Source organism: Olea europaea, unplaced genomic scaffold (assembly GCF_002742605.1).
Source record: "Olea europaea var. sylvestris unplaced genomic scaffold, O_europaea_v1 scaffold2628, whole genome shotgun sequence".
NCBI lineage: Eukaryota > Viridiplantae > Streptophyta > Magnoliopsida > Lamiales > Oleaceae > Olea > Olea europaea.
This window is the reverse complement of record NW_019244620.1, coordinates 50373-64584: the sequence shown is the minus strand read 5'-3', so window position 1 is coordinate 64584 and position 14212 is coordinate 50373. Positions and strand designations below refer to the sequence as shown.

At 38.6% G+C, this 14212-nt stretch overlaps 2 protein-coding genes across 2 annotated transcripts in view; both read right to left on the bottom strand.

The window, feature by feature from the left end:
* Positions 1-3526: 3526 nt before the first annotated feature.
* On the bottom strand, positions 3527-4330 carry LOC111383210 (tubulin alpha chain-like). Its single transcript, XM_023007290.1, has one exon. The coding sequence runs from the start codon at positions 4231-4233 to the stop codon at positions 3757-3759; it is 477 nt and encodes a 158-aa protein (XP_022863058.1). The 5' UTR covers positions 4234-4330; the 3' UTR covers positions 3527-3756.
* A 2721-nt stretch (positions 4331-7051) lies between these two features.
* Positions 7052-14212, bottom strand: part of LOC111383209 (protein FAR1-RELATED SEQUENCE 9-like) — an 11931-nt gene continuing 4770 nt past the window's right edge. The window contains exon 3 of the mRNA XM_023007288.1: positions 7052-7680. Coding sequence (XP_022863056.1) covers positions 7081-7680 — 600 coding nt within the window. The 3' untranslated portion in view covers positions 7052-7080. The remainder of the gene's footprint in view (positions 7681-14212) is intronic.

Here is a 14212-nt window from a genome sequence, read left to right as displayed (position 1 = left end):
AACATCCTACTAAAAGCCTCCATTATAATAACAAACAGCAATAAAGACAAAGGATCCCTTCTTAAACTAACTCTCCCCTAGATCCTCCATGTTTCTCCCTCTTATCCCTACCAATTCACGACTTTCCTCCTTCCCATCCAACTCTTCTATTTTTGAAAGACATTGACTTTTACTACAGTTAAGATTTCCCACCACCTCCTCGTTTCAAGGCCTTCAATTTCCTTTCCAACACATAACTGGGAAACCCTTATAATCATAGGATGCTCACCAAGTCCATACTTGCTACCCAAAACCTTCCACTTTTAACATCTTCTCAAACCTAAAAAGTCTTCTTCCACTACATCACATTCCCAGATAACGAAATAAGGAAATGATCTAAATAACCCCTTCCCAATCTCCTCTAAGTGACCTCTAGGTACTTAGCATCTAACTCCTAATTTACCCAGAACCGAACTATTCTAGATAGAATAGGATGGTCCCGATTAGATGACCATGTAAAATCTCCCCGATCATAAGTAGGTCCATCAACATATTCTCCTTGTTAAAATATGAAAAGTCCTCCATAGCCCCTGTTAATCTCCCACTACTAGACCTCTCAGTAGAAAATCGAACCACATTAAAATCATCCCCAATATACGTTGGTAACTTCCATTACGCCATTATACCAACCAAATCATCCCACATCCACCTCTACTATCATCATCATTAGGCCCATAAACTCCTATAAACTTTCGACGGAATCTATCTCCAATATTTCTAAATAAAAGCAACAGAGAAAAAATAGTCTTTTACTAACCTCATCCATATCGGGAACTCTAGTGTCTCACATGACCAACACACCTCCTAAAGCCCCCGAAGACTCCACAAACTGATATGCTGACCCCTCCATGGGCTGCTGACAACAGACTTCGAAACAGCCTTCAACTTTATTTCTTGTAAGCATACAACGTCAGCCCTCCATACTGTCAACAGATTTCAAACACCTAATCCTTTTCAATTTCGTTAAGCCCCCTATGTTCCAACTAATGATTTTTGGAATCATCTTAATGCTTCGTCATCCCTCCCACCTTATCAACCCTCTCATTGAATCGCCACCATTAATGTCATAATTAATCGAGCACTCGAGCCACTTAAGCTCACAATCACCTTTTCTTTGTCTCACCTCCTAGCGTACACATCCTTTATCCCATACCAGCTTTTAGCTCCTCAAATAATTGCAAGAGCCTATTTTCATACACATCGCAAGACACCTGCCATCTTACTCAAGTCTACTAAATCACTGTTTATATCCACCTTCCCCGCGGCATCAACCCACACCACCAAAACCTTATTATTCCCTAAATCCACCCTCTTTTAAGGACTTAGAATATATCCTACAGTTGGTGTTCACTACCAAAGTTGTTGAGCCTGTTACCCCTAGTTGTTTCTCAATTACCAGAGCTAAGCTTTCTGTCAATCCAATTCCAGTCTCTTGTTCCATCGCCGACACTAATCCCTCTACTAGATTCATGTCCAATACACCCACAATCAATGAGCAATTGTCTTTGGTTGTATCCAATATCTCCGACTCCAAATTCAATATACTTGGCTCCCCTTGCTTAGCCCGAGGTTCCACCTCTACAACTTTAGTTCGCACCTAAGGTTCACCACATGCCTCAACTAGCACCTAAGTACTATGGGTCCCATCCAAACACACCCCACGGGTGACTGTAGGTCTTCTTGGGGCTCACTACAGACCCACAATCCAATAACCTACTTAATTCATCCAATTCCCCTTTCCATGCTTTGATGTGAGCCCTTATTCCAGTACTATTCCAAAAGCTATTAGATATACATTTCGTAGTCATTTCCTTAGACTTGTGCACCTTTAATTGTCCTTCCTGATTAGATCCCGAGATGTGCTCACGTTGATCACTCCTCTCATTAGCCGTCCTTATGCTTCGCTACCCGCTGATCAGCGTTTTGCGGGACTTGTAGATTCGCCCTAGCTCCGCATAAGTCATCCCTTGTCGGCTCTATTATTCATTTGTTTGATGTTTAACCTTATCTCCGGTAACAAATGAATCGATAACTACTTGAAGTATATGCAAAACCGATGCCCATCCCTCTCCATTCACACCTTCTGGCACCATTACCACTTCCTTTCGGCACCATTACCACTTCCTTCCGACCCCTTTCCCTATACTGTGCTATCATTAGAAACCTACCTTGACTGTTACCACAACATTGTGCCCAAAAGGCTCTAGAAGGCTCATTAAACTTAGTAATGATATCCTGCAACTTGCCAAACATTCTTAACTTCTCCACCATATTCACCACCCATCAGCTCCATATCTCCCCATATAAATTGTGTATAATATCTTCGATCCCCATTCCGACATCTTAACGCCGAAATCGTTAGTGGACACTACGAACTCCTTCCCCTCCACTCTAAGCCCTAGAACTAAAGACCATCAAATTAGTGACATATGACTGTTTCATCGGATACGGTGCAAACGAAGCAACTAATGATAAAACAAGCGTCTAGGATGGTCTAGGCGTTATGAAATGGTTCTGCTCGTTCTTCGATGACGAGTGGGCATACGCTCTGGCCCATGTCGGCCAAATCGGCCCACATACTTCGTTGCTGTCGGATCGAGGTCGAAAAAGCCTGCAAGGCCACTCGCACAGGCGCATAGCTCCAGATGGTAGCTAGATCGAATGTGGATGGAAGAAGCCTGTTTGATTTCTCTTACACTGAATCTACAAAACTCACCCTACCGCCATGGATGGGATGGCCAGGAATCTCCATGTTGCCGGTGATCTCCATGTCGTCGAGTCCATGATATCGAGCGACGGTGCTAGAGTTGACCCCTGCCTGCAAATATGAGCATCTCTCTCTTTGAGGCGTGAGGTCGATGTTTTTGGGTAGTTCGATCGAGGCTTTGTGGTGACTCCAATGATGCCCAGACCAAAGGTAATTGGTAGTGGCCAGTTTTTGGATTTTGGGGGAGAAGTTTCCATCGCGTTGATGGAGGCGAGCAGGTGAAGTCTACTCATGGGAAGGATTTAATATATATGTTCATGATATATCTTTTTACGCTAAGGATTTAAGTGATGATCATCGAACTACTTTCATTTTATGTCAAAATTTATAAAACTTGCGACGTTGTTTTGAAAGATTAGTTTATTATTATTATTAATTTTTTTTGTCATTAGTTGTCTTTTTTTGTTTTGATAATCCATGCAATTTGTAATCCAAAACTTATAATTAAGAGCTTATTTGGTACAGTTTAAAAGCCAATTAAAATTAATTTTTTTGACCATTATTTCACTATTTCAACTGTCATTTTTGAATTCTTCTCTCACAGGTAGGGGTGGACGTGGGTTGGGTTGGGTCGGTTTTCACCCCAACCCTAACCCAACCCAACATGATCGGTTTGGTCGAAATTTAAGCCAACCCAACCCAACCCAACCCAACCCAACCCAATCAAGTATCGGTTGGGTTGGGTTGGGTTGGGTTGGTCGGTTTAGGACAACTTATTAATAAAGATTAAAGTTATTCATTTTTGGGTGTAAAGCATCACTAATATAGTCAAAATTTACAAAACTAATTACCACAGCATAGAAAAAATTCAACTAAGACACTAAAGAGCAGAAATCACAACCAATTTAGAAGTTGGTTTCTCACAAAATTATCTAATAGTGGGACGGGATTGGAGCTTATAAGGTAAAAAAATTTCATCAATACAAAATGCTCCAAATCATTAAATAGTGTTAGCAAAGAAGAAATAGCAGAGATGTAGTCAAAGAAGAGATCACCTGAGAGATGAGTCTATTCAGATTAGTATATGTTGGCCTCTCAATGTCAAGTGACTTGCGGCAAATATCATAGATCGCCTCATTGTCAAGAAGCACGGCAACATCAGTGTGCTCCAACAAAGAGTGGGTCGAGAGAACAGAGTTGTATGGCTCAACCACAGTAGTCGAAACTTGCGAGGATGGGTAAATAGTGAACCCCAACTTTGATTTTTTATCATTCAACAGAAAGCCTCTCAAGCAAAAAAGATTCAAGTCCAGATCCAATGCCCCCACCGACAGCATGGAACACCATGAACCCTTACAATCCAGTACAATTATTCGCAAGCTTTCGGAGCTTGAGTGAGAGCGAAAGCGAGGGGGAGGGGGAGGGGGAGGGAATAGAGAAATTTTAGGGCTTCTTTTGGATTTGGGAGTGACTGAGTGATTAGCCATTTACGCATTTATTTATTATTATTATTTTTTTTAAGTTCGAGTTGGGTTGGGCGGGTTGGGTTGGTTTTTATAGGTTAACCCACAACCTGACCCAACCCAACCCACCTACGTAGCCAAAAAATCGAACCCACTTAAAAACAACAAAAAAAACGACCCAACCCGGTCGGGTTGGGTTGGGTCAGGCGGTTTGGACGGGTTGGGTCGGTTTTTGCCCACCCCTACTCACAGGTAGCACCCACTTTATTTGTAACAGTCAAAAAATCAATTATCAAAATCTCTACCAAACAAGGACTAAGAATCAAATGCAAAAATCTTAGTTTAGGAACCAAACTGTGAACTAGCCCCTCGTTGAAGGACCTAAAATTGCAATTCTTTTTTTTTTTTTTTTGGGACGGGGGCCTAATGCTAGCCATGAAGGCATGAATAGTAAAACAGGAATTGTATTTTTTATTTTTATTTTTTTGAGAGAAAAAAGAAATTTATCCCCCCTTGTTTGACAACCGCTAAAACAACTTTTTTTCTCAAATTTATTTTCAACCATGTATCCTTATAATAAAATGCCTGCACGTAATCCCAAAAATTTTCCTACTTTTTACTTACACATTCTCAAAAAATATATATATATATATTACTCCGAAACTCGTTTTCCCAAAAAAAAAGGCAAAAAAAAAAAAAAAAAAAAAAAAAAAAAAAAAAGAAAAAGAAAAAAAAATCTCATTTTAATGGTTGTCAACACAGGGGCTTAATTAAAAGGGTTTTAAGGAAAGATTAGAAATTGATATTGCAAACCAAATATATGGTTTATGTATTATATGCTTTAATACATAAATATATATTAGCGTACAATAACATATTCTACAAAATGAATAACGGAATGCACTAATAAATCATTGATTTTAATTTACTTTTATATATTAAACATATACAAAAGACAAACAGCCAATTTTCATATACATGGTAGCTTTAGCTATGCATTATGTGCATTATACATAAATAGATACCATAATTATATGATCAAGTAATCAAATGTTTTTCAAAAGAATTTTGCACCATTGCAAAAAAATGAAATATTCATAATCAAAAGTTAACTTCATTAATCAATCTCTTCTTAACCTATAAATATAGTCACTACTTTAGCACATCCACCACACTGCATGACACACATCTCTCTTTCCTGTCACGTGCATATACACATGCAAATACACCACTAAAGTACTTTTGATTTAACAAACCAAGGGCAAAAGTTGAGTTGTTTCAAGGATTTTTCACACATCATCTTAATTCCAAGCAAATAAGTATGTTTAAGTAATTTTTATATGGTATTACTATTATTATGAGGTTACTATTATTAGGATAAAACTTATGGGTCCTATATGAATATGTTCAGGATAAGAATATTAAAGTTTAGTAACACAATGCACAAAAAATCTCTACCACCTAAGTTCAGTTTTTTCTTGTGCCTTCTTTATGTATAATATGATGTAATCAATTTATGAAATTTTAACATGATTTGTAAATTTGTGGTGTATGCTTAGAGTATATCTCACCCCTTGAAGCCCCTTACAGGAAACTATGTGTTTGAGACAGACGAGAGGAGTCGGCTAATGAGCAAGATTTATTAACTATGTTCAAGGAATAATTTTGGAGTAAATTTTTTTATGTAATGGATTTAAGTCATTATCAAAATTTATTATTATTTTTAATCATTAGTCTTTCTATTGCATCGATGATTACATACAAATTTATGTTATTTTGAAATCTTGAGTAAAATTTTAGTGATACTCGAGAATTTAAAACTTGGAATTCACATTAACCCTTCACAAGCTTAAGCTGCCCAAAGGACCCCATAATACCACCTCTAACCTCACTGATATATATGTCCAACTTTAAATATATATAATTATAATTTTTCATGAATCCATGTTCCAAAAGTTGCCACCAAGTAGCCCATAAATCCCAAAATTTCCACTTGGACCACCGTTATTAGCTCTAGCATATGAGCCACACTATCTCTTAGACTAAGTATTCCCCTCCATATCTTTATTTCGATGTTAAACCATTGTTCTAAAAAACTTTTGAGGCTTACGCCTCAACTTAGACTTTAAAGCTATGCATTGCCTTTTGGGCATTTTATCACTGACCTCAAGTTTTTTTTAGATATTTTCTTTCTAGCTACAACAATTCATGGGTTCTTTTATTTTGTCTTTTATGCCTTTGAATTGATAAAGAAGGGAAAGGGAAGGAAGTGCAACATTGCAAGTGGAGCATGATAAGGACGAATAAGAAAAATCTCAATAGTAATGGAGGATGATCAAATAATCAAATAAATTATTCTCTTAAGGATTGTAGTGATGGCATAGGAGACTTCTAGACTCTCTACTTGTAGTAGAACACAATTTTGTTATTACTAATTTGAGAATCTATTCTTGCTACTATATTGATATTCTTCGTGTTTGTTTGCAAGTCATACCATTAATGTTGTTAATTTATTTGAGTATGAACTTTTTAGATGATTCATGGTTTATTTAACCATGTTTTAGTGCTTCTATATTCTTTTGAGTATTTTATTGGTTTGTCTCAAGCTTACACCTTGTCTCACTGCGATAAAATGCCTCAATACACAATTAAGCCTTTTCGAACATTACGTAAATAAATATGTTGATTCTATGGTTTGAAACACAATTATTTAAATATTTTGATTCTATAGTTTGAAACTCAATATCTTACTCTTTATCCATATTCTATAAACAAGTAAGATCTAGAAGTTTACAGTTAGCAAATATGCATACAGCTTCCTAACCAAAAAAATATTCATCCAGAAATTCATGAAATTTAAGTGCTTCATATTTAGGACCACTTAAGAGCATTCATATCTACATTTTCCTTAATTGTAACACCACAAAAAACTAAAACGAGTAAGAAATAACAGAATATACAATCTCTAGACTCTAGGAAGTTAACATGATAATTCCTTGTAGTGTAGAAAGAGAAAGGAAGTCTGAAGTATCTAACCATGGATAAATATGATGCTGCTTGATTTTCCTTGCCTCCATGATTTTCTTGATTGCTTCCATTTGCAAAATTGGTTCCCTGCGTGGCTCCAGGACTTTTACTCTTAGCAGCAGCAACCTGCTTTGCAGCCTCTTGTAGAGCATGCATTGCAACATTATATACATGTATGGATTTTGCACCTTCTTCTACAAATTTTACAGCCTCTTGGCGTAGATTATTATAACGAACATTTACAGACTCCCTATAATTACAAGGCAGCTGGGAAGCATGTTCACTCATACCATCTCCACCACCACTTTTTGCATTTCTTGTCCAACGTTTCAATACATACTCAGTAGGGAGTGTAAGAACGTTTTTTGCTCTAAATACTGATAGTACATGTCTGCAAATGATACCCGAAAATTCAAACATCCGACAGCTACAGTTAGCTTTCATCTCAAATGCGTTGAACTGTTTATTTATTTATTTATTTTTTTCTCAATAGGAAATCAAATATTTTATTAATCAGAAAATAATAAATACGAAGTGTATTATCAATTTAAACACGAAATGAATAACATGAAATTGCGTAGCTCATCTATAAAACTTGTAGCCGCAATATTAAACCAAGTATACAACGTTAAATACAATAATTCTCTAATCTGTTTTATTGTTCATGTTTAATCATCAAAACAACAGATGGTTCTTTATCTACGATGCAAGTCGAAACAAGGTTCAAACAATCTTACTATTCTTATCGCGAAACTTTCTCCTCCATGCCTTTAACGCATATTCCATACGCCTTGACAACACCCAATCCATGTGTTGAGAAGCCAAAATATTGTTCCACAACAACCGAGCAGCATCACAATGAAGGGAATAACGGTCAATCGTTTCTCCATCCCTCTTGCACGTATACCATTCAGTAATATAAAGCCCCCTTCTTCGAAATTATCCACCTTTAACACCTGTTCTCTGATAACCGTCCATAATAAAAATGCCATCTGTGGAGGCAGTTTACATTGCCATAACATCTTCCAAGGGAATTAACTCCCCACCCATCATAATAAGGATCTAAAATAAGTGTCAACCGAAAAAATACCATCTCGTGCCAACCTCAACCTGCTACAATCACCCTATGCATCTCATATGAAGATGTCAAAAACAGCGCATAATCATCCAATTCCTAGTCTTGCAAACTCGTCCCAAAGATATTGTTCCAGCTAAGGCTCTCATTATGTATATCTAAGACGTTATTCACCATAGCCATACGACACCAAAGCAATACGATACAAAGAAGGAAATCACACCTTTAGCGATTGATCTCTACACCAACAATCATCCCAAAAACTGATAGTATTGCCATTCCCCACCACAGAAGTTAATCTATCGCCAAAATCACTCCACCCTCGCTTGATATACCACCACAAACTCACTCCATAAAAACCACGACCCTCGATTGAACACCATCTCCCTCCAAAAACTCTCCTTGTCCACTCTAATTGCTCAATCACTTACCTAACAAAGCCTTAGTAAACAATACAAGGCTTCTCAATTCGAGCCCTCGGCTTTCCTAGGGAACAAACTATCCCCCAATTAACCAAATGAAATTTCCTCTCTTCCTTTAATCCTTCCTAAAGAAACCCCTTTCGAATCCTCTCTGATCTTTTTGCCACTACAATAGGAATCAAAAATAATAACAAGAAATAAGTAGGTAGATTCAAGTAGTAGACTCAATGAGAGTAAGACGGCCCCCCTTTCATAGGTACATACGCTTCCAACTCGCAATCCTCTTCCCCACACAATACTATTCCAAATATGTATACTTTTAAACCGTACTCCTAAAGGGAGCCCAAGATATGACATAGGCAGCTACACAACCCTACAACCTAATATAGCAGCCAAATCCTCCACGTTATCGACTTCTCCCACTGCAATAGCCTCATATTTTCCTAGATTTATCTTCAATCAAGATACAGCCTCAAAGCACAGAAGTAAAAGGCGCATGTTCCTGAATTACTCATCATCTGTATCACAGAAGATCAAGGTATCATTCGCAAATAACAAATGGGATACCTGCAATTGATCAATCATAAAGCCCATTAGCAAACTTTCTCCCACAGCTTTCTCAAACATCCTACTAAAAGCCTCCATTATAATAACAAACAGCAATAAAGACAAAGGATCCCTTCTTAAACTAACTCTCCCCTAGATTCTCCATGTTTCTCCCTCTTATCCCTACCAATTCACGACTTTCCTCCTTCCCATCCAACTCTTCTATTTTTGAAAGACATTGACTTTTACAACAGTTAAGATTTCCCACCACCTCCTCGTTTCAAGGCCTTCAATTTCCTTTCCAACACATAACTGGGAAACCCTTATAATCATAGGATGCTCACCAAGTCCATACTTGCTACCCAAAACCTTCCACTTTTAACATCTTCTCAAACCTAAAAAGTCTTCTTCCACTACATCACATTCCCAGATAACGAAATAAGGAAATGATCTAAATAACCCCTTCCCAATCTCCTCTAAGTGACCTCTAGGTACTTAGCATCTAACTCCTAATTTACCCAGAACCGAACTATTCTAGATAGAATAGGATGGTCCCGATTAGATGACCATGTAAAATCTCCCCGATCATAAGTAGGTCCATCAACATATTCTCCTTGTTAAAATATGAAAAGTCCTCCATAGCCCCTGTTAATCTCCCACTACTAGACCTCTCAGTAGAAAATCGAACCACATTAAAATCATCCCCAATATACGTTGGTAACTTCCATTACGCCATTATACCAACCAAATCATCCCACATCCACCTCTACTATCATCATCATTAGGCCCATAAACTCCTATAAACTTCCGACGGAATCTATCTCCAATATTTCTAAATAAAAGCAACAGAGAAAAAATAGTCCTTTACTAACCTCATCCATATCGGGAACTCTAGTGTCTCACATGACCAACACACCTCCTAAAGCCCCCGAAGACTCCACAAACTGATATGCTGACCCCTCCATGGGCTGCTGACAACAGACTTCGAAACAGCCTTCAACTTTATTTCTTGTAAGCATACAATGTCAGCCCTCCATACTGTCAACAGATTTCAAACACCTAATCCTTTTCAATTTCGTTAAGCCCCCTATGTTCCAACTAATGATTTTTGGAATCATCTTAATGCTTCGTCATCCCTCCCACCTTATCAACCCTTTCATTGAATCGCCACCATTAATGTCATAATTAATCGAGCACTCGAGCCACTTAAGCTCACAATCACCTTTTCTTTGTCTCACCTCCTAGCGTACACATCCTTTATCCCATACCAGCTTTTAGCTCCTCAAATAATTGCAAGAGCCTATTTTCATACACATCGCAAGACACCTGCCATCTTACTCAAGTCTACTAAATCACTGTTTATATCCACCTTCCCCGCGGCATCAACCCACACCACCAAAACCTTATTATTCCCTAAATCCACCCTCTTTTAAGGACTTAGAATATATCCTACAGTTGGTGTTCACTATCAAAGTTGTTGAGCCTGTTACCCCTAGTTGTTTCTCAATTACCAGAGCTAAGCTTTCTGTCAATCCAATTCCAGTCTCTTGTTCCATCGCCGACACTAATCCCTCTACTAGATTCATGTCCAATACACCCACAATCAATGAGCAATTGTCTTTGGTTGTATCCAATATCTCCGACTCCAAATTCAATATACTTGGCTCCCCTTGCTTAGCCCGAGGTTCCACCTCTACAACTTTAGTTCGCACCTAAGGTTCACCACATGCCTCAACTAGCACCTAAGTACTATGGGTCCCATCCAAACACACCCCACGGGTGACTGTAGGTCTTCTTGGGGCTCACTACAGACCCACAATCCAATAACCTACTTAATTCATCCAATTCCCCTTTCCATGCTTTGATGTGAGCCCTTATTCCAGTACTATTCCAAAAGCTATTAGATATACATTTCGTAGTCATTTCCTTAGACTTGTGCACCTTTAATTGTCCTTCCTGATTAGATCCCGAGATGTGCTCACGTTGATCACTCCTCTCATTAGCCGTCCTTATGCTTCGCTACCCGCTGATCAGCGTTTTGCGGGACTTGTAGATTCACCCTAGCTCCGCATAAGTTATCCCTTGTCGGCTCTATTATTCATTTGTTTGATGTTTAACCTTATCTCCGGTAACAAATGAATCGATAACTACTTGAAGTACATGCAAAACCGATGCCCATCCCTCTCCATTCACACCTTCTGGCACCATTACCACTTCCTTTCGGCACCATTACCACTTCCTTCCGACCCCTTTCCCTATACTGTGCTATCATTAGAAACCTACCTTGACTGTTACCATAACATTGTGCCCAAAAGGCTCTAGAAGGCTCATTAAACTTAGTAATGATATCCTGCAACTTGCCAAACATTCTTAACTTCTCCACCATATTCACCACCCATCAGCTCCATATCTCCCCATATAAATTGTGTATAATATCTTCGATCCCCATTCCGACATCTTAACGCCGAAATCGTTAGTGGACACTACGAACTCCTTCCCCTCCACTCTAAGCCCTAGAACTAAAGACCATCAAATTAGTGACATATGACTGTTTCATCGGATATGGTGCAAACGAAGCAACTAATGATAAAACAAGCGTCTAGGATGGTCTAGGCGTTATGAAATGGTTCTGCTCGTTCTTTGATGACGAGTGGGCATACGCTCTGGCCCATGTCGGCCAAATCGGCCCACATACTTCGTTGCTGTCGGATCGAGGTCGAAAAAGCCTGCAAGGCCACTCGCACAGGCGCATAGCTCCAGATGGTAGCTAGATCGAATGTGGATGGAAGAAGCCTGTTTGATTTCTCTTACACTGAATCTACAAAACTCACCCTACCGCCATGGATGGGATGGCCAGGAATCTCCATGTTGTCGGTGATCTCCATGTCGTCGAGTCCATGATATCGAGTGACGGTGCTAGAGTTGACCCCTGCCTGCAAATATGAGCATCTCTCTCTTTGAGGCGTGAGGTCGATGTTTTTGGGTAGTTCGATCGAGGCTTTGTGGTGACTCCAATGATGCCCAGACCAAAGGTAATTGGTAGTGGCCAGTTTTGGATTTTGGGGGAGAAGTTTCCATCGCGTTGATGGAGGCGAGCAGGTGAAGTCTACTCATGGGAAGGATTTAATATATATGTTCATGATATATCTTTTTACGCTAAGGATTTAAGTGATGATCATCGAACTACTTTCATTTTATGTCAAAATTTATAAAACTTGCGACGTTGTTTTGAAAGATTAGTTTATTATTATTATTAATTTTTTTTGTCATTAGTTGTCTTTTTTTGCTTTGATAATCCATGCAATTTGTAATCCAAAACTTATAATTAAGAGCTTATTTGGTACAGTTTAAAAGCCAATTAAAATTAATTTTTTTGACCGTTATTTCACTATTTCAACTGTCATTTTTGAATTCTTCTCTCACAGGTAGGGGTGGACGTGGGTTGGGTTGGGTCGATTTTCACCCCAACCCTAACCCAACCCAACATGATCGGTTTGGTTGAAATTTAAGCCAACCCAACCCGTGTAAAGTTTGAAACCCAACCCAATCAAGTATCGGTTGGGTTGGGTTGGGTTGGGTTGGTCGGTTTAGGACAACTTATTAATAAAGATTAAAGTTATTCATTTTTGGGTGTAAAGCATCACTAATATAGTCAAAATTTACAAAACTAATTACCACAGCATAGAAAAAATTCAACTAAGACACTAAAGAGCAGAAATCACAACCAATTTAGAAGTTGGTTTCTCACAAAATTATCTAATAGTGGGACGGGATTGGAGCTTATAAGGTAAAAAAATTTCATCAATACAAAATGCTCCAAATCATTAAATAGTGTTAGCAAAGAAGAAATAGCAGAGATGTAGTCAAAGAAGAGATCACCTGAGAGATGAGTCTATTCAGATTAGTATATGTTGGCCTCTCAATGTCAAGTGACTTGCGGCAAATATCATAGATCGCCTCATTGTCAAGAAGCACGGCAACATCAGTGTGCTCCAACAAAGAGTGGGTCGAGAGAACAGAGTTGTATGGCTCAACCACAGTAGTCGAAACTTGCGAGGATGGGTAAATAGTGAACCCCAACTTTGATTTTTTATCATTCAACAGAAAGCCTCTCAAGCAAAAAAGATTCAAGTCCAGATCCAATGCCCCCACCGACAGCATGGAACACCATGAACCCTTACAATCCAGTACAATTATTCGCAAGCTTTCGGAGCTTGAGTGAGAGCGAAAGCGAGGGGGAGGGGGAGGGGGAGGGAATAGAGAAATTTTAGGGCTTCTTTTGGATTTGGGAGTGACTGAGTGATTAGCCATTTACGCATTTATTTATTATTATTATTTTTTTTAAGTTCGAGTTGGGTTGGGCGGGTTGGGTTGGGTTGGTTTTTATAGGTTAACCCACAACCTGACCCAACCCAACCCACCTACGTAGCCAAAAAATCGAACCCACTTAAAAACAACAAAAAAATCGACCCAACCCGGTCGGGTTGGGTTGGGTCAGGCGGTTTGGACGGGTTGGGTCGGTTTTTGCCCACCCCTACTCACAGGTAGCACCCACTTTATTTGTAACAGTCAAAAAATCAATTATCAAAATCCCTACCAAACAAGGACTAAGAATCAAATGCAAAAATCTTAGTTTAGGAACCAAACTGTGAACTAGCCCCTCGTTGAAGGACCTAAAATTGCAATTCTTTTTTTTTTTTTTTTGGGACGGGGGCCTAATGCTAGCCATGAAGGCATGAATAGTAAAACAGGAATTGTATTTTTTATTTTTATTTTTTTGAGAGAAAAAAGAAATTTATCCCCCCTTATTTGACAACCGCTAAAACAACTTTTTTTCTCAAATTTATTTTCAACCATGTATCCTTATAATAAAATGCCTGCACGTAATCCCAAAAATTTTCCTACTTTTTATTTACACATTCTCAAAAAAAAA